This window comes from Antechinus flavipes, chromosome 1 (assembly GCF_016432865.1).
Source record: "Antechinus flavipes isolate AdamAnt ecotype Samford, QLD, Australia chromosome 1, AdamAnt_v2, whole genome shotgun sequence".
NCBI classification, from domain to species: domain Eukaryota; kingdom Metazoa; phylum Chordata; class Mammalia; order Dasyuromorphia; family Dasyuridae; genus Antechinus; species Antechinus flavipes.
The window spans coordinates 270,741,641-270,766,164 of record NC_067398.1 but is presented as its reverse complement, the minus strand read 5'-3'; the positions used below and the strand labels follow the sequence as shown (position 1 = coordinate 270,766,164).

Below are 24,524 nucleotides of genomic sequence, written 5' to 3'. Positions count from 1 at the left end.
CTCCAAGATTGGTTCTTATCAATAATTGTACGCTCAGGAGTTTCATTGCATCTATAATGGATGAAAGGATACTTTCTGCGCAAGAAAATAGATTCTTAAGTATGTAAAAACAAAAGAGTTCTAGGGGGTAAAATAGTGTTCATCCCAATCTATTGTTTGTGTCTCATGTGACTTGCTTTAGTTCATTTTTATCCTAAGATGTTGTATGTGTGCATTAGTATTAGTGATGGAAGAGACAGTCCAGACCACTGATTGTATATGTGAGGATACTGTGGTTAATGTGTTTTCCCCAGGTGAATGTTGCTTAATTTCATGGATACTAGTTAAAGTTTAACCCAACCTATTTTAGATTTCACACTGTCACTTTCTAACCATAATTATGTGTTTAAATATATCATATTGATTTTGACACACCATGGGGCTTTTTTATGAAAGTTTTTAAAAAATATTTCAAGATGAATAAGATGAAAATTCCCATGGATAACTAGAGCCTTTCAATCTTTCTAGAACATTTTTGGCCATTGATGTTGATTGTAATTGTTTTTTGTTGATGACTTCCCCCTAAAATCTGAATATAAAAACTATTTCAGATTCATACATTCTACTTGTATAAAACAAGTATGACTGCACTTTAAAGTTCTTTTGTTCGCAGATGAACAAAAGACTTGATTGAGGACTTTTCTTGATGTAATTTTCTAGTATCTTATCTAAAAATACAGTGTCCTAATAAGTAGTTTAATTTGGGGAGGATCAGTGGCTGGGTATAAAATTGACAGGAAAATATATCTTTGTGAGTTCATAACTGGTCTTAGACATTAACTAGCTGTGTGACACAGAGCAAGTCACTTCACTCTATTTGCCTCAGTTCCACATCTGTAAAACATGCTGTAAATGGTGAATCCTTCCAGTAGCTTTGCCAAGAAAGTCCTAAAAAAACTCAGTCAGATAAGACTGAATCAGCTGAACTACAAAGTGGAGATGGGATGATAGTGTGTCGAGTTGAAATCTGGGATCCCTAGTGTACCTTATGAATGAGATGTTTTTGTTATAGACTCTTAGTTTTCAATGCCAAGTTGATGGCCATTCATCCTGCTGCATTCACATTGCAAAATGATGACTAGTTGGGCATGCCTATGAGATTATAAGCTTCACATTATTAGTGAGGCATATTTTTTGTTTTTTATTTTTCTTGTTTTTATTGTTATTTTTTATTTTTGTATCACCTACCTCTCCCTTTATACCTTACTCCTTTGCCCTATAAAATTGCCATCCCTTATAACAAAGAATTGGAAAAAAAGTCAGCAAAACTATTCAATACATATTGAAAAAAAATCTGTTATACATATTTTGGGAAGTGGAAGAAAAGAAAGATTGTTTTCACATCACTAAGACTAAAAGTAAAGCAGCCACTCAAAAATTAACCTCATTGATGATCCTTAGACAATATAGTATCCACTCCACCCCAGCTAGATTCCTCCTCCCATTTCCCCAGTTTGGTACCTAAGTGTAGAAATCCAATTAGCCTTAAGTCTATTATAGCTGGAACTTCTGAATCCAAGTGCTTCCCTAGCCTCAGCTTCCCTATAAAATAGGGTTTGATTACAGGTATATACTACCATGGACTTCTTAAATTTTTTCCACTCACAACTCCTTTACAGTCCAGATGTTTTTACACAACCTCAGGTATATAGACATATAAGATAGGTATATAAATTAAAAACTTACTGATAATAACTCATAATTTTGCAGCCCCCACATTCAGTTAAATGACTCTCTGGGGTTACAACCCACAATTTAAGAAGTTTTGCCTTGTAACACACTGTATAATGTTTATTTATAGCACCTACAACATGGAAAATCTTTCCAGAATATCACAGGCTCTATCATTCACCTCCCTCCCTCCTTTTGAACCATAATTCAATGGCATGAAATGTGTCAAATAAAACTAGATGTACCTATAGTTGTCTTGAAATCAGTGATGGCAAACAAATGAAAGAAAATTTGCTGGCAAGAACTCCAGCCATGTACTTGGTAGGGACTTCAGAGTTAATTCTAGTATACCCTTAGCTAAACAGGAATGCCTTCTACCCTATCTTCTACAAATATCAGATAGCCCATTCCACTGTGGGATTGTTGTTCAGTCACGTCTAATTCTTCATAACCCTAATTAGAATTTTCTTGGCAGGGATACAGGAGTAGTTTGCCATTTTCTTTTCCAGCTCATTTTACAGGTCAGGAAACTGGGGCAAACAGGTGAAGAGACTTGACCAGGGTCACACAGCTAATAAAAATCTGAGGCCAGATTTTACTTCAGGTGTTCCTATTGACTCTAGGCCTGGCATTTTATCCACTGCACGACCTAGCTGCTCTTAACAACTGTTTCTCTCCCAAGAGGTTGGAATCACCCTTCACTGTTGTTTCTCCAGTCATTATTTCTGGTTCTGCCCTCTCAGACCAAGCAGAATAAAGTCTTCCTCATGATCTCTCTTCAACTATGAGATAGCCACCATGTCCCTGCTAAATCAGTCCCTTCTCTAGGAAAAAGTTCATTCAGCTCATCCTTGTATAGCAGACTCCTAAGGACTCTTATCAGAGCCCTCCCTCTTTTTTTTTTTTTTTTTTTTTGACTTGTCCAATTTATCAGCAAATATCCTAAAATTTAGTGCCCAGAACTGAATCTAACATTGGTCCAACTAGGGCTGAATGGAGCAGCCATTTTGGCCATTTTTTCTCTCATTGATCATAGTCACCTTTCTGGCTGTCATATCACATAGCTCATATTTTTTGACACAAGTTCTCTACATACAGCATTTATACAGTAGGTTCTTCTCTCTGGTTTTCAGGTGGTTCAGTACTAGCTTCAGGGCCTTCATCACTGTCCCCTATATTAACAGCTTTCAGCATACATGCTGATGTTCCCTCAGGCAATTTGGCCTCCCAGCTACTTCTTCAGCTCCCACTGACCCTTCTTTTTCAGGCCATCTTAGGGTAATCACATGCCTGAATCCACCTAGAAATGCCCTCTATCTTTGATTAAGAACTTTGAATATCTTGTGTCTGAGCATAACCTCCCATCATTTCATTTCTCCTCTGCCTCATTTCCCTCTCCACCTGTCATTGTTCATTGACCATCACCTTTACTCTGCTTCCTTTTTCTTCCTTTAATACAATAGTTTAAGCAATTGTCCTCTACCCTTGAATCCCTTGCACCTTTGCCCTTTTTCACCCCCGACTTGCTAAAATCTAACCTTTGTTTCCCCCACCCTTGACCTACCCTTCTTTCCTACTTATATCTTCCCTAATTATGCTGGAAGAAAACACAAAGCTATATTGAGGCCTCTATAGTTTGCAATGCAGAAAGGTGATCTTTTTATTCTTATATATATTGAAACATTAAACATAGACTATTTCATACTTTTTCTTCTCTCCTTCAAGCTTCCCATACCACCATCCTCTGAAGAGGATTTCACCTCATACTGAATCAAAAAATTGATGATATTCTTACCATGAGCTCCCTTCCTGTTCTATGCCTCAAGGCATTATCTCCCATTATGTCTTCCTTTACTCCAGACTGTGAAAAAAGAAGTACCCTTTCTCACAAATGCTGACCCCCTAGTTGGTTCTGTCTTCTGGAATATTGTTATTGGCTCTTTTCCCCTTTCTCTTTAAGCTTTGGTCTTTCCCAACAGGTTGGCTCATTCTCTGCTGTATGCAAACAAGCTGAGGTTTCCCTGTTCCTTGCTGAGGTCTTCATTTGATCCTGACATGCCCCCCACCCCCATTCACAGCCAAACTGATAAAACACACTTTCCTCATTCTCTCCACTTCCTCAACTCTTGCTTATCAGCCCATTGCATTTTGACTTTTGACCTCTTCAGTCAACTGAAACTGGTCTTCCCAAAGATACTGGTAATCTCTTAATTGTCAAATGTAGAAACCTTTGCTCAGTCCTTATTCTTCTTACCTTTTTGCAGTACTCTACTACACCATGTTAGAATGGGAAAAGATGGCAGAAACCATTTACATCAATTTCATTTTACAATGGAAGAAACCAAAGCTTAGTTAAGTAATTTGTCCAAAGCCAGGTAGCCCAAAGCCAAAGACTGACCACTTTGTACTTTCATGTATTCTCTCCTTTCTGCATTTTCTGACATTACTTCCTGTTGTCATCTTTTTTTTTTTTTTTTTTGGACCATTATTGATAACTTTAGCTGTGCTCCAGGGCTATATCTCAAGTCCTTCTAGTTCCCTAACTTTACAAACTCAGAGTGATACTTGATTCTTCATTCTACTTTCCTCTGACCACCCTAACCTTCCATGTTCACTCAATTGCCAAGACTTGTCACTTTTACCTACACAAGATATCTTGCCCTCTTCTCTTTCTCTTCAATAAGGCTGTCATCCCCCTAGCTTTAGAATACCTCTCACCTGGATTGTTGTAGTAAGTCTCCCCACCTCCAGCATCAATCCATTTTTAAAAAAATAATAATAGGTTTTATATTTTTCAAAATACATGCAAAAATAATTTTCAACATTCACTCATTCAAAACCTTGTGTCCCAAATTTTTCTCCCTCCCCATCCCCTCCCCTAGATAGAAAGTAATCCAATAGAAGTTAAACATGTGCAATTCTTCTAAACATATTTTCACATTTATATTGCTACACAAGGAAAAAATCATATCAAAAAAGGAAAAATTGAGAAAGAAAAAAACAAGCAAACAAACAACAAAAAGGTGAAAGAAAATATTATGCTGTGATCCCCATTCAATATCCATAGTCGTCTCTCTGGATATGGATGGCTCTTTCCATTCCAAGTCTATTGGAATTGCATTAATTCATTCTTCAAGTAGCTGTCAATGTGATAATCCTAAAATTGTAAGTCTGATCATGTCATATACTCCTTTATCCTTCTACTCTCTTCTTTTTCTTGGGTAAAGTATGAAGTTTTTGTTTGATATTTTAAGTCTCTGATAATGTGCCTCTAGTATATCTTTTCATTTTTACTATACATTATACCCCTTCTTCTTTCCTCTCCCATGCCCTTTTTCAATTAAACTGGTCTATTTGATGATCCTCATACAGGACTTCTGATATTCCATCTCATTTTCTCTTAGAAGCCCTGACTATCTTCAAAACTCTGGTTAAAAGCCATATTCTACATTTCCCCACCAGTTCTGAAAATTTCTGTGTTTTGTATATATTTCACATTTGTTTTTATATATGTACAGTGTTTCCCTAAGAGGAATATAAGTTCCTTGAGGGGGAAGAAATGTTTCATTTTTGTCTTTCTCCAATACATAGCACAATTCCTGATGCATAGCACGTGCTTAATAAATGCTAGTTATCTAAGCATTAAATCACTAAAAAATAGCGAATGACACAGGGTCCAGAAGAAATCCATGGTTCAATCAATCCCTTAGCAGCCTCCCTAATAACACGTTGGTTTCATCTTTCAACCAGTACTGCACATATCTAGTTTACTGCTCTCCATCTTGTCCTTGAGGATAGCATGTTTGATAGAATGTGAGGGAGATTTCTCTGGCATTTCCATGTTCTACCAGTCTAATAAAAAAAGGAAATGAGAATGATCTGGCTTCAACACTTTTTTTTTTTTTTTTTTACTGAGGCAATTGGGTTTAAGTGAGTTGCCCAGATCACACAGCTGGGAATCATTAAGAGTCTGAGGGCAGATTTGAACTCACGTCCTCCTGACTTCAGGACTGGTGCTCTATCCACTGGGCCACCTATTAGTCCTGGAACTCTTCTTAATGAAACCATGCTGGCTTCTACTGATCACCATTTCCCTTTCTCAGGGAATCTTTCTAAGGGATTCACATACCAACTCACTTATGCTGTATTTCTGGAATTGAAGTGTTTTTGGCCTCTAGATAGCATTTTCTACATCCTTCTCTTTTTTGAAAGTTAAGGTATTTGTCTGACTCCAAACCAGAAGCTCTTCTCCTGATATCTTTTTTTGGGGAGATCAGTGCTCTCTCAGCATTCATATTTGCTAGTTCTTTCAAGATCACTGGAGATTTTATTCCTCTGGGTTCTGTGACTGAAACCAGTTGAGAGCAGCTTGCACACTTATCACCTACTTATTTATCTTAATTTCATCCATTATTTTCTCTTGACAGTGTGAAGAGCATTCTTCTTGTCAGTTAAAATGAAAGCAACAGTGAATTGAATAGTTATGTCTTCTGTTCATTATCCTGAACCTATTTGTCTTGGAACAATAAGGTCCTATATCTTTGATTCAGTCTCTGTCTCTCTTTCCTTCTCTCTCTTTTCGTTTTTCATATTCTTTACCTTTCTCACCTGTTTTTGACTTGTTCAGAGCATTATTTCTAGGTGGTGGTGGTTGTTGTTGTTTTTCAATAAGACAATGTCACATTTTGAAATCCATCTTTGGTCACAAACCCTTATTTTCATTCTCTGCATATATCTCTTAAAACCCCAAATTGTTTGGTGAGTTTCTTGTATATCTACATGAAACTCTTTGGACAGCTACATTTTTTCTTCCACATTTGTGATAGTTTGTTGCTGTCATTGGAAACACTTTCCTTAAAGCTTTGAATATGTATATGTGTATGTATATATGTGTGTTTCAACAATATATTTATACATACATGTACATACATATACATACATATACCTATGTATAATATTTCTCTTAGCCTAGGGAATATGTCATCTTAAAGGTACTTTTCCTTTCTTCACCTACTAACTGTAAGACAGAATGGTTGGCCTTTTCCTCCTAAGATTCCCATCATTTCTGCTTAAGTAACAAATCTCACCTTTGTTTAGAATCAGCTCCAAAATAAAAAAAAGCTCCCCTTTTTGCTTCCTCAGCCTTTTGAAAAATTAACTTACAATTAAGGCAACTCAATAATTTATCAATTTCCCTCTTTGTTGGTAAAGACACAACTTTAACAAAAGCTCATGTAGTTGAAATGCCTATTTACTACTAGACCATTATACCATGTCAGACTGTTTACTCATTATCTGTTTGTTCCTCTTGTTGAGAATAAGTATATTCTGATGACAGTATTATTGATTTTTCTTATTAATATTTACCAAAATTCTCTCCACCATGCTTCCTCTTTAAAAAAAAATTTCTTCTGGGGGGCAGCATTTCTTCACATGAGTACTTCATATTGCCTGGGGTATTTACAACCCTTTTTATCTAACAAGAATAGTGGAGATAGAAAAACAAAATAAAAACCAACCCTGTTCCTCAGCTTTGTACTTTAACCAAATAGCTGCCTTGCATTGGGATTTTTTTATTCACCTTATTTACCCGTGGGCATTTTTTGGTTTGTTTGTTTTATTTTTTTATTTTTTTTTTCCTTAGGCAATTGGGGTTAAGTGACTTGCCCAGGATCACACAGCTAGGAAGTGTTAAATGTCTGAGATCATATTTGAACTCAGGTCCTCCTGACTTTCAGGGCTGGTGCTCTATCCCCTGTGCCACCTAGCTGCCCCTATTTACCCATGTTTTGGACAGTTTTGCAAATCTGTGTCTGAGGACATAGGCTGCAATAAGTATTTGTTAAAGTTAATGTATTAATATCTTATTGTCCAAAAATGCTGTGAAGATAATGTGTATAAGTCTTTAAATATCATTATTTTGTTTCATAATTGATAAGAACTTTTCAGGAAAATGGGAAGTTAAAAATTAGCTTTTGGCAATTTAAAAATACTTTTTTTAGGGATTCTTTACAAAACAAAACAAATTTTTGAAAAATATATAATGGAAAGAGTTGAGAAATAAAGGTTTCATTAAAGTTAAGAGCTTGAGACTTTCTAAATGGTTTTGTGTTTGAGAAAGAACTAGTTTCAGTGCCATTGATTGGGAGAGTGTCTAAAATGTGATTAGTTATCCTAGTTATACTTTCCATTTATAGTCTTGCTTTAAAAAATCCACTAACAGGTGTTTTATCTGTCCTTTGTAATTGTTTAACTCGCCGAAGTTTTATTATTTATCCAATGAGAATATTTCTTTTGAGGATGGTAGCACAGTGGATAGAGCATGGACTTGGAATCAGACTCTTCTTCATGAAGACTCATCTTCGTGAGTTCAAATCTGGCCTCAGACGCTTGCTAGCTATATGACTCTAGACAGTCACTTACTTAACTGTCTCCATTTCTCATCTGAAAAATGAACTGAAGAAAGAAATGGCAAACCATTCCCATATCTATGCCAAGAAAACACCAAAATGAGATTACAGATAATTGTACATGACTTCACAAAGGGGATGTAGCTATAGAATTTAATAACCAAGAATTTTTTGTATTGTCTTTTTTTTTTTTTAAGATGTGACTTCTAAGCATCATTATAATAACAGCATTTAAATAGTGCTTCAAGCACTTTATATGTTAATCTCATTTAATCCTCACTACAACTCTATGAAGAAGGCACTATTATCCTGGTTATACATTTGAGGAAATTAAGGCAGAAGTTAAAATGATTTGTCCACTAACACAATGTTTTAAGTCAGAATTTGAACACAGGTCCCCTTGTTTCTAGGAGTACATTTTGCCCCCTAGTTGCCTATATAAAATTTCATAAAACCTTTTATAAAACTAAATCTTGCCATAATAGTTTCGTCATTTATAGATTGTTGGGGTTAAGATTTTTGATAATATAATTGTTACAATCTAATATGTTTTCAAAATACTTATAGATATACAAAAAAAGATGTGTGTCCTTATTTGATGCAGGTATTCCCTCTAAAGAGTATGAAAAATCACTAACATATGATACAATAAAGCTTTCTAACTTAGACTTCTCCATTTTCATATGAAAATATCTCAGTGATATTTTTTCCCCATAAAGATATTTGCTAACACACATCTTCTCATTTACTTCATGATAAATTCACATCTCTAATGAGGTTGGCTGTACTCATGTCCTAGAACTGTTTAAAAACCATCCCCTTTATATCTATCTTTCCTAGTAGCCACAGAAAGAATTGTGCTTCCAGGGTAAAATTCCTTCACTGCCTCATTGATGAGATCTCCTTATTAATATGAAAACTATAGTTCTTCTCATGAGTCTCATTTCAGAGTAAAAGGGATTCCCAGACAATGTTTACAATTACATGTAGAGGTTCTTGATTAAAATGGGGAAATACCCCAGCTGAGAATTGAGCAAAAAGATTTTATTGATGTGTGATAGTCAATTTGTATGTTTGCTAAACATCTTCTGAAATCAGGGTGCTTGACTTGGGTATGAAAGATAACAGCTCTTTACCTAATTTAGTCCCCCCCCCCCCTTTTTTTTTTCCATCTTTTTGATATTTGCCATGATGAGCTGGTATAGACACTGATTTCCCACTGCCCTTTTGCCTTGAAGTATTGTAGTGAATTACAAAGAATTGACTGGGCTGGTGGGTTTGTTTTCAGTGGTCTTGGTTGGCCTTATATTATTTTCAGAGTTGAGCTTGGTGCCTACGAATAGTTACTAACAAAACTGCTAGATATGTTTATGGGATCAAAGCCCATCACTTTCGGAAGCAACTGACTTTTAAGATAGAAAAGGAAGGGGGTGGGCACATGGCAAAAGAGATAATTTACCAGTTAGGATTTAACTGTCTAGCCAGGATATTCCTACAAATCTTTTTTTCCAAAACTTCATTCTTCATGAGTAAGCTAATGCTTTCATTGCAAGAAGAATACCAATCTGTGAAGTCATTGAAAGAATAGGGCTCTTGTGTAAGATGAATCTATTTCCTAATCTTGAGGCAGAATGCAGAAAACTTCCTTTTAAGTTAACCAAATGTGTTTTCTAAGAGTGGTGATACACAAGTTCCATTGAACTTGTTCACCTGTGGCTAAAATGCTCTGCCTTCTCACCTTTGCTTCTCAGAAACTGGCCTTCTACTCTGTTTGTAAGTAATATAAGAGCCTCCCCTGACCTGCCAAAGAAGCCCCTCAAAAGTTACCTTATCAGTAAAACTATCAGTAATGAACCAATGCCTCTTTCTTAATAGTGGGGTGTTTGATATAAGAGAGCTGAAAATTCCCCAGGAATCTTCCCTTCCTCCAGTAATATGAATTATTACTTTGGAAAAGGATATCTCATTCCCTGTGTAAACCAGACTCCATCCAAGATGACAGTGGACTACCTATAATGCACTCTTCCTCACCACCCCTTTATTTTGTGATTATCTTCCCTCAATAAAACTTGCTTAATAATCTTGTTGCATCCTCTGGATTTTCTTGTATTTTGGTGTTTTGACCTGTCTAAATTTTCCTTGATACATTGTATCATGCACGTATATACTTGTGTAAATTCATAAATATGTTTCTTTACCTTTTGCAAAATCATTTTAGGCAAGGGCATCTTATTTTTTCCCCCCATATCTCCAGCATTTAGCTCAGTAATTGATACATTCTAAGCCTTTAATAAATATTTTCTGATTGGTTGATTGACTTTGCAGAAACAGAGTAGGTCAGATAGGGAAGGGAATTCATAGCAAAATTAATGAGTTCTCTTTTCAACAAGACAGTGATTCAGGGCAATTCCAATAGACTTGGGAATGAAAGTGTAATCCTCATCCAGAGAGAAGGTTATAGAGACTGAATGTGGATAGCATTTTCACCTTTTTTTGTTGTCTCTCATTTTTTTCCCTTTTGATCTAATTTTTCTTGTACAACATGACAAATACAGAAATATGTTTAAAAGAATTGCACATATTTAGCCTATATCAGATTGTTTGCTATCTTTGGGAGAGAGGGGAGGCAAGGGAGAAAGAGAAAAATTTGGAACACAAAGTTTTACAAAAATGAATGTTGAAATCTTTTAAAAAATTGAGTTCTGTTTTGTACATATTGAGTTTGAGAAGGCATTTCTATCCTATCAGTCAGAAATATTCAATAGGGAATCAGGGCTGAACATATTATAAATCTTGGTATCATATGTCTAGACATGATGGTACCAGATGAAGTAGATCAAGAGAGGAAAAAAAATTCTCAGGACAAAGCCCTGTAGTACATATGGTTAGTGAGTATGACATGGATAGCAATTCATCAAAGGAGTCTCCAAAGGAACCCCTCGGGAACCCAAAGAGACCAAGGTCTCAAAGGATGCTTAACAGAATTGAATGCCGCAGAAGAATCAAGGATGAAGTAGAATTGGATGCCAAAAGTGGATAACTACTTTGCAAGCATGTTCTAGAGAAGATTCTGTGCTCTAAGATTGGAAATAATGATCTCTAAAGTTCCTCCTAAGTCTGATTTTCTATCCCCATTCATCTCTAGAAACAGATTTTTAACTTTCTCTGTTTCCTGGATCCCCTTGGCAGTGTGGTAAAGTCTATGAACCCCTACTCAGAATTGTGTTTTTAAATATATAAAGTAAAAATGAATAGTACAATCAAATTATATTGAAATACAGTTAGCAATTTTTTTTTTAAACTAGAAAGTACATTATGAAATCATGGTTTTAGTTTCATAATAACAGGACCAGAATTTTGCCATGTAATTTTGTTCAATGACATGTAGTCTGCATCTGACATCGAATTTTATAAGATAATAAAAAGTTTAGAACAAAAGAGAACCATACAGTTACTCCCTTCATTTGATGAATCAGAAAACATTCCCAGAAAGAAATGTTTTCCCAACGTCACTCATTAAAGTTATTCAAGGAATTAGTATCATCCAAAATAAAACATTAATTACTTAAAGAGAATAAATAAAACAGGCCAAATGTCCATACTAAAAGAGGAAGATTCTCTGATGTCACTCTGAAGACAGTTTGAGAATTAAGATACTATGTAGTAGTCTTTGCAGAGTGGTGCAAAGTCATCAACTTCTTAAGAGACATAGAAATAACTACTGTGCAGTGTTGTTACATAGATACTTTTGAATGAAAAAAAAATTTTTTTTTAATGTGAAAATGATTGTATTTCTTCCCTTCTAATCTTGTCTATATTAGTTTTGTTTGTACAAAACCTTTTTAACTTAATATAATCAAAATTATCTATCTGGTGTTCAATTATGAGTTGCAATTCTTCTTCTTCTTCTTCTTCTTTTTTTTAATAGCTTTTTATTTACAAGTTAAATGTATGGGTAGTTTTACAGCATTGATAATTGCCAAACCTTTTGTTCCAATTTTTTCCCTCCTCCCCACCCTCTTCCCTAGATGGCAGGATGACCAGTAGATGTTAAATATCTTAAAGTATAAATTAGATACACAATAAGTATACATGAAAAAAAAGCTTTTCTTAATAACTCACTAACTTTACAGGAACTGTGCTAAAGATTGCAAATACAAACAAATGAGAAGGGATAGACACAGTACTGGAAGGGCCTGGCTCACTGTCACTTGGTGTTACCAATACCAAAAACCCTCTCTTTTTTTTTTTTTTAACCATGAAAATGCTTAAATTAATAAATTCAGCCACATGCCTAGAAAGTTACATATTCTCAAGTCAACACAAGGAAAGTCAGAGTTCCTCTTTATTGGGAGTTTTGCCCTGCTTCTGGTGAGAAATATGGTTAAATTGAAATAAAGCGTGGATGCCAGATGTCCAATTGGTGAATATGGGAAATCCTAGACAGGATATGACTGATTCCTAGTGGCGATAATTGCTACCTCTTTCTTTTCCTGTGCCTCTTGCCTTCTTTGATCTATTTTATTTATTTATTATTTTTTTGAATAAGCTGTTACTTCACAGGGAGAAAAAAAGAGGGTTTCATCTCCTAATCAAACACATATGTATTTCATAAAGTGATCATTTCATTATGGTTGTAAAAATTAATTGCAAAGAAGATTTTTTTTTTCTTAATAAAATCTACTGTTGGAGATTAATGGGACTGGGAAATTGGGCAGTATCTAGCATTAGTGGATCATGCTTGTAAAGTAACCTTAAGGTTCTAGGTTTATATATATATTAATTTAAGGGAGGTTTCCCTTTCCCCATCCCACCATGTATATTTACTATGTCCTCAACACCTCATTTAAAAAAAAAAAAAAAAAAAAAGCCTTTTCAGAGTAAGATGGAAAAAAATACCTGAGCAAAAAAAAAGATCATTTTAAACATATTTCATTATAAATCTAATGCTACATTTTGGGAGGCAAAATTGAGATAAATGATTTCTAGATCCTTACTTTTTTGTATCATTGAGATCTAGTAAATAATCCTAGGTTCTCAAAGATTATGTCAAAGCTAACTCTCAGAGATGATACTTGAGCAAACAGCTATCATTTTTTAAAACCAGATAGTAAAAGGCATTCTTCTTGTGAAACAAGGATTTTTAATCTGGGGCTCTATGAACTTAGATGGGACAAACATTACACATATATTTTCACTAGTCTCCAATTGAGACTAGCATGTCCTTCAATTATTTAAACCCATTATTCTGGGAAAGAAAGCATGGGCTTCATCAGACTGACAAAGATGGATCCATAGCACAAAAAGGAAACAGATAAGTTAATCTTGCTTAACATGCAAGAAGGATGGCAGAGGGAGGGCTTTACTTCAGCAGTATAGGTGAACCAGTAGGGGAAAAGTATTTTATCCCCAATCTTGCCTCATCTGCCCATCTACTTCAGTTACCCAAACTGTAGAATAGTAGATTTATATTCTACCTTTCTATATGATTTGAGGCAATTCAATATAATATAAATAAAATAAATTTATTTCTTTTTCAAATCCTGACACAGTTAAATTTCCACTTAGTATAAATATTTCTAAAAATTTGTAGAACTGTGTTAACACATAATAATAAAACAATAAATTAATTATATACATATATATATAATTATAAAATATGAAAAAAGGACTCCTTTTTTAGCCACTATATCACATTGAATTCTTTTTATTTTTTTTGGAATTATGATCTTATGACCCAGGATTACATTTCTCTAGGAGAAATATCATTTTTTGTCACTTCCTTACCCTTTGAGTCAGTATATGAGAATGAACTAAACATTATTAAATTTAAAATCAAGAAATCTTGATTCGGATAGGAAGTCAAAGTTTTCTAAATGATGTTTGCTATTATTCAACCTTAAATAGCTCTGCTCCTCTGAGCTTTAAATTTGCTCATAAAATGTAATTATGAACACTTTTACAATCATTTCATAGGTTATCAAGTAATAATGTATGCAGAGTGCTTTGTCATTATCTCAAACTACAGGTGGAATCCTCATGGTTCCACAATAATGTCATTAATGTATCACAATTAAACTCCGTCTCTATCTAACATCTTGACTCCCTGTTATATTGGGCTAGTTACCTAAGTGAGGTACAAGTTGTTACTCTGGTATTAACTCCCACACTAGAAAATTACCTGCTTAATATTATATTTTTATGGAACTAAATAATGGCATTAGGTAGCATGTAACTGCTCCTTAAAGCATTTTTATAGTTAAAAAAAATTCATATAGCAGTCAAACCTACTGGTAATGAATTTCTTTTGCCTAGACCATCCTTGCCCAAATCATTTGGTGACATCATTTTGAGATAGCAAAACTCTCCCAAAAAAAAAAAAAAAAAGAATCCTTCCTTTTGGCTCTTTCTTGTTGTATGGCTTAGAGGCTCCAGGGGTCCTCAAGCTTTTTAAATAGGGGGCCAGTTCACTGTCCCTCAGACTGTTGGAGGGCCGGACTATAGTAAAAACAAAAACTTTGTTTTGTGGGCCTTTAAATAAAGAAACTTCATAGCCCTGGGTGAGGGGGATATGTCCTCAGCTGCTCTTTCTGGCCCGCGGGCCGTAATTTGAGGATCCCTAGTAGACATTTAACAGTAAATCTATATCATTTAGGCCAAACACAAGCCATGCCTACAGTGTTACAGATTTTTATAAAAATTAAAGTAAGAGTGTTACTAGAAGGGTGGGGATGGGGAAGAGTGTGACGAGGTCAGAAACATAGAAAGTAGAATTCAATTAAGTATTTATCAGCAACTACTTATATCCAATACACAGTTTCTAGCACATTTACTTTATTTTTATTTTTCCACTGGCAGTATGTTTAATACCTATGGTGCAAGACACTACACAAATAGAAGCTATTGTTGTCTTCATTTTTGAAGAGGACCAATGACAATAGATCAGTTCTCTCTCTCTTTTTTTTTTTTTAAATAACTTTTTATTGACAACCCATGCCAGGGTAATTTTTTACAGCATTATCCCTTGCACTCACTTCTATTACGATTTTTCCCCTCCCTCCCTCCACCCCCTCCCCCAGATGGCAAGCAGTCCTTTACATGTTAAATAGGTTACAGTATATCCTAGATACAATATATAGCACATTTACTTTAATGGACTTTTTGGTTTGATTTGCTGTTTTTTGTTTTTTGTTGTTGTGTTTTGGGTTTTTTTTTTTGGGGGGGGGGTTCTTATCATGATAGACAATTGATTTCTACTTTCATGTGGAAAAATATTCAGAAAAAACGTTCCCTTTCAATGTAATCTTCAAACACCATTTCCCTAACTTGTAGAAGCATCAAATTTTCAGTACCCTGTTCAAAATTAACAAATTGATTTTTAGAATTAAGATTTACTTAGTGAAACTTATTGCAAACTACACAGCTTATACTTTTATAAAGGAAGAGATTTTTATTATGGAAGTCATGTTTCTAATGTGTTTCTTCAAGTATAGTGAGAGCCACAACTATTCACAACCCACATTTTGATCTTTTCCATACTTGTGTGTGGGTAGCAACAGTACAATGGTACTTTATGATGAATTGGGTTGTCTTTGGCATGAGGAAGGTACTGATGGATAATCTCTTCACACAGTCAAGACTTGTCACTCCTAGGGAATGCAGTCACCTTGCAAAATGCAAGAAGGATGGCAGAGGGAGGGCTTTACCAATAGGGGAAAAGTATTTTATCTCCAATCTTGCCTCATCTGCCCAATCTCAGAACTACAGCAAAGCCATTCTTGGTAAGCTAGTAACCCAAACTTACATTACCTTCAGTCTCCACCCATTTTTTTTTCCCCTTTGTGAAAGCAAAGATAAAAGTGATATAAAGTGAGATTCTTGCAGTTTGCCTAGTGGGAAAAAAACCTTGCTGGGTTTAGAATCGGAAGAAACTTAGGTTTGAGTCCTTACTCCATACTGTTACTACCTTGGTGATAATAAAGAAAGAAGGCATTTCTGTTTCCTCATCTTTAAAGTATGAATAATATTATCTAGGGCTATCTAACTCTGTATTTATTGTAAGCACTTTTTAAGTGCTTTATTATTAAATGTCAGCTGTCATTATAAGCTGACCAGCACATAGGCAAAGTCTTTTCTGTTACCTCTTGTATAGCAAAGATAATTTCCATTTATTTTCCTGGTTAATAGAAGATCAAGTCATATATAGTAAAGGCAGGTAAGAAATGATCTCAATATATATACTTCTCTTCCCTCTCCCCCCCTCCCCCCACTCCCCGAGGCAATTGGACTTAAGTGACTTGCCCAGGGTCACATAGCTAGGAAGTGTTAAGTGTCTAAAGACAGATTTGAACTCAAGTCCTGACTTCAGGGCTAGTGCTCTATCCACTGCACCACCTAGCTGCCCTGAAAACTATATTTCATACTATAGAGCAGGGCTTCTTAAACTTTTCCCACTTGAGACTCCTTTTCCCCAACAAATTATTACAAATCCCCGGGTATATGAGTATATAAAGCAGGTATACAAATCAAACACTTGATAATAAATCAAAACTGTATGACCCCCATATTCAGTTATAAGACCTAATATGGGGTCACAACTCACAGTTTAAGAAGCTGGGCCATAGAGTACTATACAATAGTAAGTTATAAAGGTGAAAGTATCATTTTTTTTTTTAAGCTAATTTTTATGTTTTCCTAGTCCCTTCCTTTTCTCTGTCTCATAGCATCTTAGACTTTAGAGAAGCCATGGGTCCAAATCTCTCTTTTTACAGATAAGGAACTGAGGTCCAGTGAGTTAGGATTTGTCCAGAATCACATAGATAATTTTTGAGGTGAGCTTTCAGTCCAGGCCTTCCTGGATTGTCAGCATGGTATTCTGACTTTCTTGGTATTTTATTTGAATTCCTCTGACATTATAATTTTACTCTTTATCTTTTTTGGATGATGATGATCTTTATTTTGTCTCTATTTTTTTTTTTTTTTTTGATTTATCACTGTCTCTCCCTCTTCAGAGAGTGTGGGGAAATTTGAGTGCCCTAGGTTCAAGCTTCAGATCTAGAAGGGCCTTAAATTCCATCTAGTTCAATCCTCTTATTTTACAATTGAGTTAACTGAGACCATTGAGCTTAACATGCTCAATGTTACATAGCTAGAACATAGAGACAAGATTTGAACCTTGGTTTTCTGACTAAATTCATCATTCTTTTCATTGTGCCACAGAAAAAGAAAGAGCATTGCATTAGAAAATAAATGGTAAACAAAGTTTACTCACTCCTCAATTATCACTTGTTAACAGTGTGCCATATAATTTACTGACTCAGCCAAAACCTATCAAACAAAACGCTAAAGATATTTCTTCTCTAAGGAATAAATGACCATTTCTTACCTACAGAAACAACAAGAGACCATTAGTATAAATAAATTATCATTGAGACTGTATCAGAACAGTGGTGTGCTTTGAGAGTTGAAATGAAACCCAGTGGCCTGAAGGTTGAGAAGGTTTTTTGTTTTTTGTTTTTTTTAAACAGAAGAAGCTATAATTGTGAATTATCCCAATAGTATGGAAGAAGAAAAAGAGGGGAAGGGGAAAGGAGATCGAGAAAGGGGAGAGGGGGAAAGTAAGGGAGGAATTAGGGGAAGATGGGGGGAGAGTGGGGAAGAGAGAGAGAAAAAGAAAGGGAGAGGAATGAATTTCTGAATTCCAGCTGGACATCAGTAAAGGATGTTTTTGATTGAGGTAAATAATTTTTCTGGTTTTCCTGTGCTATGGGAAAGTTTAAGGACTCGATTAGCAAATTGAGTATCTTAATACCACTTTTTAGTTGCAATGAGTTTATTTTCACAGTGTGGGGACTGTGCAAAAAAATCCATCTCCTGCTAAAACTTTAATAAACTGTTATAAACCCCTCCAATGTACTAATAATTTAAACTGCAGACTCCTTTTTCTGGAGATGTTTTGGTCTTGCTAAGTACTCTGTCCTTCCGAACCATTTCCTCAATATTCTCTCACTTTTAAATCAACTGCCTCTCAGGCCTTTTAAAGTTTTTCTTTATCTATGGTTTGTGCGACCTCTAGTGGACATTAATTCTTACAAATGGCTTAATAGTTGGACTAAATTTTTGCTTTCCTGTATTGAAACAGAATGATAGAATATTAGACCCCTAGCATTTGGAGTTAAGAATTATCCAGTTGAACCTTCTAATTACATATATATAAAATTGCTGCAAGGCAAAGTAAAGTGATTTATTTCAGGTTGCATAGTCAGGAGCTAAGACTAGAATCCTAGGTCTCCCAATTCTTTACCTTTTGTGATTGTAATGCAAAATGTATTTGAAGGAGGAGTCTTCATTCCTCTTCTTCAGGCAAATGAAAATTATTGTTGAAAGTCATATGGTATATATTTTTTTAATTTTCCTCAAAATTTTGTGTTTGAACCTATCTCAATTAATTGGATGGTACACTTGGTCAAATCTCTGGAATTTGGATTTGGGTGAATGTAAAAGATTACTGGAATTCTTTGTGCCTTGCTTTTTCCCGTGAAAGAAAATGAGGACAAGTCATTCATATTCATACAGTGAAGTCATATATATATAGAAATAGAAAATCACAGAAAAGCAAAATATTGAGGGTAATTCAACTACTTTTCATAGGATTGTAGAATTGTAGATTTAAAGCTAGAAAGGACCATCAAGCCTAACTATCTTTTTATAGATAAGGAAACTTTTTTATATTATTGTATTTTATTTTATTTTATAATAACTTTATATTGACAGAATCCATGCCAGGGTAATTTTTTTACAACATTATCCCTTGCACTCACTTCTGTTTTCCCCTCCCTCCCTCCACCCCCTCCCCTAGATGGCAAGCAGTCCTATATATGTTAGATATGTTGCAGTATATCCTAGATACAATGTATGTTTGCAGAACCGAACAGTTCTCTTGTTGCACAGGGAGAATTAGATTCAGAAGGTATAAATAACCCGGGAAGAAAAACAAAAATGCAAATAGTTCACATTCATTTCCCAGTGTTCTTTCGTTGGATGTAGCTGCTTCTCTCCGTCATTTATCAATTGAAACTGAGTTAGGTCTCTTTGTCAAAGAAATCCACTTCCATCAGAGTACATCCTCATACAGTATCGTTGTTGAAGTGTATAATGATCTCCTGGTTCTGCTCATTTCACTTAGCATCAGTTCATGTAAGTCTCTCCAAGCCTCTCTGTATTCATCCTGCTGGTCATTTCTTACAGAACAATAATATTCCATAACATTCATATACCACAATTTACCCAACCATTCTCCAATTGATGGGCATCCATTCAATTTCCAGTTTCTAGCCACTACAAACAGGGCTGCCACAAACATTTTGGCACATACAGGTCCCTTTCCCTTCTTTAGTATTTCTTTGGAATATAAGCCCAGAAGTAGCACTGCTGGATCAAAGGGTGTGCACAGTTTAATAACTTTTTGGGCATAATTCCAGATTGCTCTCCAGAATGGTTGGATTCGTTCACAACTCCACCAACAATGCATCAGTGTCCCAGTTTTCCCGCATCCCCTCCAACATTCTAGATAAGGAAACTGTGACCCAGAGGTGTGACATAGAGGGTCACTTAAGCCAATAAGTATCTGATATGGGATTTGAAGCTAGACCTTCCTAACTCTACTGCCTTTATCAATTTTTGGAATGATTCAGGATAGAGCACCAAGTTTTACTAAATTATCTAAGTACATATACTTTTGTAGTTTGTTTAGGACATTTTCTTCAGTGCTTTAAAAAATACATGTTATCTGATCTTCATATTCAATATTCTGACCTTTTGTGAAGGCATTACCCTTGTTTTCTGAATTTCTTTCAGTTTATATTAGCAATTTTACATCGAAGATACAGAGATGAAAAATGACACTTGTCCCACCACCTTCAAGGAGTTTACAGTCTAATTGAGGGCTTTTGATCAGATCTAGGCAAAATAAACTTAAAACAACAACTTGAAGAGGGAATCCTATTTAAGTGAGAAAATCAAAGGTTTTATGGAAAAAGTGCCATCTGAGCCATCTTCAGGGTCTTAAAGAGAAGGCTTTTAACAGACTGATAAGAAAAGAGTACATCTCAGATATTGGGGCTGCAGTGGGGGAGGGGAAAAAGTGGAGACAGCTTACATGAGCACATGAAAATGGGAAAGTGAAAGACAATACTGTATTTAGGGACTAGATAATAATTTTAAATGGAAGATTCCATAGAGTGTTTAGAGGATATGAAATCAATCTGGAACTGAATTGAAATAATCCCTGTTTTATCCTCTGAATAATAGAAAGCCACTATAAATTTTTGAAAAAAAAAAAAAAGAGGAATGTCAAATCTGTGCTAAAGGACAGATGAGGATGGGGAGAGAAAGGAGTATTATAGTGTATATACTGGGGAGGATGAGATAATGATATGATGAAGATGAACACCTGAGAGATAGGAAGTTTAGACTGACTAAATTTGTCAGTGAAGAGATTGGATGTGGGAGGAATGGAAAGAAGGAGTAAAAGATGATCAAGCTTTCATCATGGGTGACAGGGAGGTATTCAGATGGCACCATCTCAGAAATAAGGAATTAGAGAGAAGTTAGTTTTAGGAAAGAAAATTTCAGAGCTAAAAAGTCACCTTTATCATTGAATTTAAATGCTTCAAATATTGAAAACAGAAGGTACCTAAGGGACAATTTAGTTCAGTGCCTTCATTCTATCTATTAGCTCATATAAGCCTTAATTTCCCAAGTGATTTGTTAAATATCATTTAATCAGTGTCTTAAATCCAAGCTTCTCAATCCAGTGTACATGGAATCATAGATTTAAGGTTTGAAGGGACCTCTCTTCCCTATAATTCTTAAACTATAAACTCTTAATATATGCAAAATTCTTTTAATATTTTAATAATTCTTTTAATATAATTGTTTCCCTTTGTAATCCCATGTACTTTATTCATTTAAAAAATTATTCTGGCATGGTTTCATGACTCAAAAAAAAGTTAGGGACTTCTGATGTGGTCCATGCCCCCATTTCACAGATTAAGAACCCCCCCCCCTTTTTTTTTAATTACTTTCACAAGTAATGTGAAATTTTTAATTACTTCTCACAAGTAAATGACAGAGCTGGGTTTTGGATTCTGGTCTTCTGAACCAAAATCTCATGGTATTTTCTACTGGATGATTTTGTTTTCAAGAATATATCATGCTACCTCTATAACCTTTGCTCCCAGAGAAATATTCAGAGCTCAGACTTGCCCTTTTCTGTGGTGTTTTTCTTCTTTAAAATATAATGGTTCTCTCTGGGAGCAGGTTTCTTGGGGAGGTTTTCTGGAGGTAGCCTTAGTTTCAGTTAAAAGTAATAATCACCCAAATGCAGCCAGGTGCTGAAAGTTCAGATCTTTTATTGCTTCCTCCAAAATAGCCCGGTTAGCTTAGAGGCCTATCTCTGCTTGGTTCCAAGAGCTCCCTCCGAATGTCTCCAAATCCAAAGATTTGTCCTTCAGCCTCCAGCCAACCAGGTGGAAAATGGAATGACTCTCTCTTGCCTCTGAGAGAGGGCTTGTGGGCTTCCTGCCAAAGTGCTCCTGGCTCCTTGAAGCTTTATATATGCTCCTTCTCCAAGAGTGGGATTGTGGGATACGAGAGAGTGGGATTATGGGTTTCCTCTCAGAGTGCTCTCTGGCCTTAAGAGCTTCTTGCTTATATGAGCTCTCTAAAGGTGTGAACACAACAAGCATTACTGTCTATCAGTTGTACTTAGTACCTTGTTTCTTCTGGCCCATAACATCTCTTTGTAAGATCAGATCAATCATACTGAACCATGCTAAATTAGATAATTATTGTCTCTATCAGTTCTAATGACTTAACACTTTGTAAGAATTCCAACACTTTTCTGAGTTCATAGCAAGATTATTAATGATCTGAGTTACAAAGTCAAAATTCTTTTTCTTACAAACTCAGATAGATACAGGGTCATTTTACCAACAGAAGGATCTCTGCCTGCCATATTTAATATATTTTTTAAAAACACATATTGACATTATGATTTATTTTGTTAAATATTTCCCACTTACATCTTATCTACTTTTGCTGGCAGTAGGGAGTGTTGCCTTCATATGTTTGACATCTCTGGTCTAGACAGCCCAAATTTATCAAATAATTTGTAACAGTCCCTTTTTCATGCATCCTTTTTCCCTTAATCAAAACCACACACATTTCACTTATAATGTGTCAGTTTTACTGGATCGACAGCATGGGCTGGCCATACAAAACATCAGGATGTTAATGTTGACCTTCCAACCTTGAAGTGTGACTCACAGATTGTTGTCAGCACTGAAGTGAGAGGCTGATTTACAAACCAGGCGGATAAGATATTTAGAATTTGGGAGATCAAAGGCAACAGAGAGGTAAAGCACCTTTTAAGGAAAAAAAAAAGCTGGGAACAGGGGATTCATTTCTATCAAACCTTGTTCTCTGCCCAGTTTTGCTTGTATAGCAGCTAGAAGCATGTTTCTCTCACAGCTACTATATCCCAAGGCTTTCAAGTATTTTTTTTTGCTTGAAAGTCTCTCCTACCAAAAAAAGTTGCTTTTTTTGTTTGTTTTTTTGCACTCCTTTCCAATTGTGCAATCTCCAAAGGGTGTTGTTGTTCAGTAGTTTTAAAACTCTTCATGACTACATTTGGCTTTTGTTTGTTTGGCAAAGATACTGGAGTGGTTTGCCATTTCCTTCTTTAGCTCATTTTACAGGTGAGGAAACTGAGGCAAACAGGGTTATTTAAATGACTTGCCCAGGGTCAGTCACACAACTAGTAAATGCCTGAGGCTGGATTTGAAATCCAGTCTTCCTGACCCCCAAGCCCATTGCTTTATCCACCTAACTACTCCTCCTTAGGAGGCAATCCTCCTCACAACAGTTATGGCATTTTGGGGCAGCAGCCATTCACAGGCTGCTTAGCAAAAATGGGTGGGGGGGAAATAGGAGGAGTGAGGGTGTGGGGCTGAGGGGGTGTGATTGCTTTTAAGCAAAGCATCAAAATGCTTCTGGCCATGGAACGAGGCTTTAAATGTGTGGGTGGCCAAGTGAATATTCAGTTATAGCCTCGATTAGCAGGAAGGAATTTCCAACATCTCTGAGGTCCCCATCTAGGAACCACTGTTACAGTCATTCACCATCCCTTCTTCATGAGACATTTTAATAATCAAACTATAAATTCAGTCCTATATTTCTACCACAGTGAATCCACACTCTATTTAGATATCCATGCCTTAAGATCTATGTTGATTCATATGCTGAGTAAATAAGCACCTTGTGGCTCTCCCAGAGACCTGGGTATCTTTGTGTAGAAGTGTAAAATGTTTGCCTGACCTACTCATCTGACTATTAAAAACCAGTTGACTTTAAGTTTTTAGCAGTCCAATCTTTAAGCTCTTTAGTCTCTACCAGAATTAGTTGCTTGTTTCTCTTTCTGTATTGAGGCTTTGGGGGTACCATTCTTTATGCCAAGGGTTTCTTTTGCCAATTGTTTCTCCTCAATCCGACGGCATTCATGAGCTGACCAGCTTAGAAAGGGTCTTCTCTTCCTGTTGTTGCAGGGAAAATAGAGAAAGTCAAACCTCCTCCATCCCCCACAACAGAAGGCCCCAGCTCGCAGTCTGATTTACTTCCCGAAGAGGCTGCCGGATCCCAGCGGCCCAAGAATCTGATGCAGACCCTCATGGAAGATTACGAAACACACAAATCTAAAAGGCGTGAGAAAATGGATGAGAGCAGTGTAAGTTTTTCCTTTCCTTTCACTTATTCTAAGGCCGTTGCTAAAGGCTTTGACTTCATAGGGAAGGATATGGCTAAGTTTGTCTGGTCTCCCCCTTCCTCCCTCCCAGTTTTAGACTATTTGGAAGGTTTCTTAACTAGTTTGGCAATGTGTGACTCTGGGGAGGTTTTTCTTTTTTGTTTCACTGCCTGCAGAGTGCCAAGGACCAAAGGATGGGCATTGGAAGTGCCAGACCTTTGGCAGAATTTGTGTGTCCACCACACCTTTGAGCTCAGTTTTAGCTGTTTGGTACATTCAGAAGCATAGAGAGAAGAATATAGGGGGAAAGTTGGGTTATCCACTAGACCATTAAGGATAATCATAGTTACGATTATGAGTGCTCTCGACTCCTTCAGTAAACCTTTGGCTTTCCAAATAGTGTGATAACAGGAGTCCATCATGGCACTATCCATTTTACGCTTGATAGAATACTTGGAAGAGTTAGTAGTGGTTTCAAATCTTTGTGCTTATTGTTGTAAGAAAGGATGATTTTAAATGACAGTTTAACATGTTTTTCTACAGAAATCTAAATTAACACCTTGGAACTTCTGCTTTGACAATGTCACCAGGTCATCCAATCA

The 24,524-nt window shown here is 35.9% G+C and overlaps 1 protein-coding gene across 7 annotated transcripts in view; it reads left to right on the top strand.

Moving 5' to 3' along the window:
- Window positions 1-24,524, top strand: part of PALM2AKAP2 (PALM2 and AKAP2 fusion) — a 518,845-nt gene that overhangs the window by 478,713 nt on the left and 15,608 nt on the right. For 6 of the 7 annotated variants that reach the window (XM_051961361.1, XM_051961372.1, XM_051961410.1 and 3 more), the window contains one exon: window positions 23,726-23,904. The exons of the other annotated variant lie outside the window; for it this stretch is intronic. In XM_051961361.1, coding sequence (XP_051817321.1) covers window positions 23,726-23,904 — 179 coding nt within the window. The remainder of the gene's footprint in view (window positions 1-23,725; window positions 23,905-24,524) is intronic. 7 annotated transcript variants of the gene reach the window in all.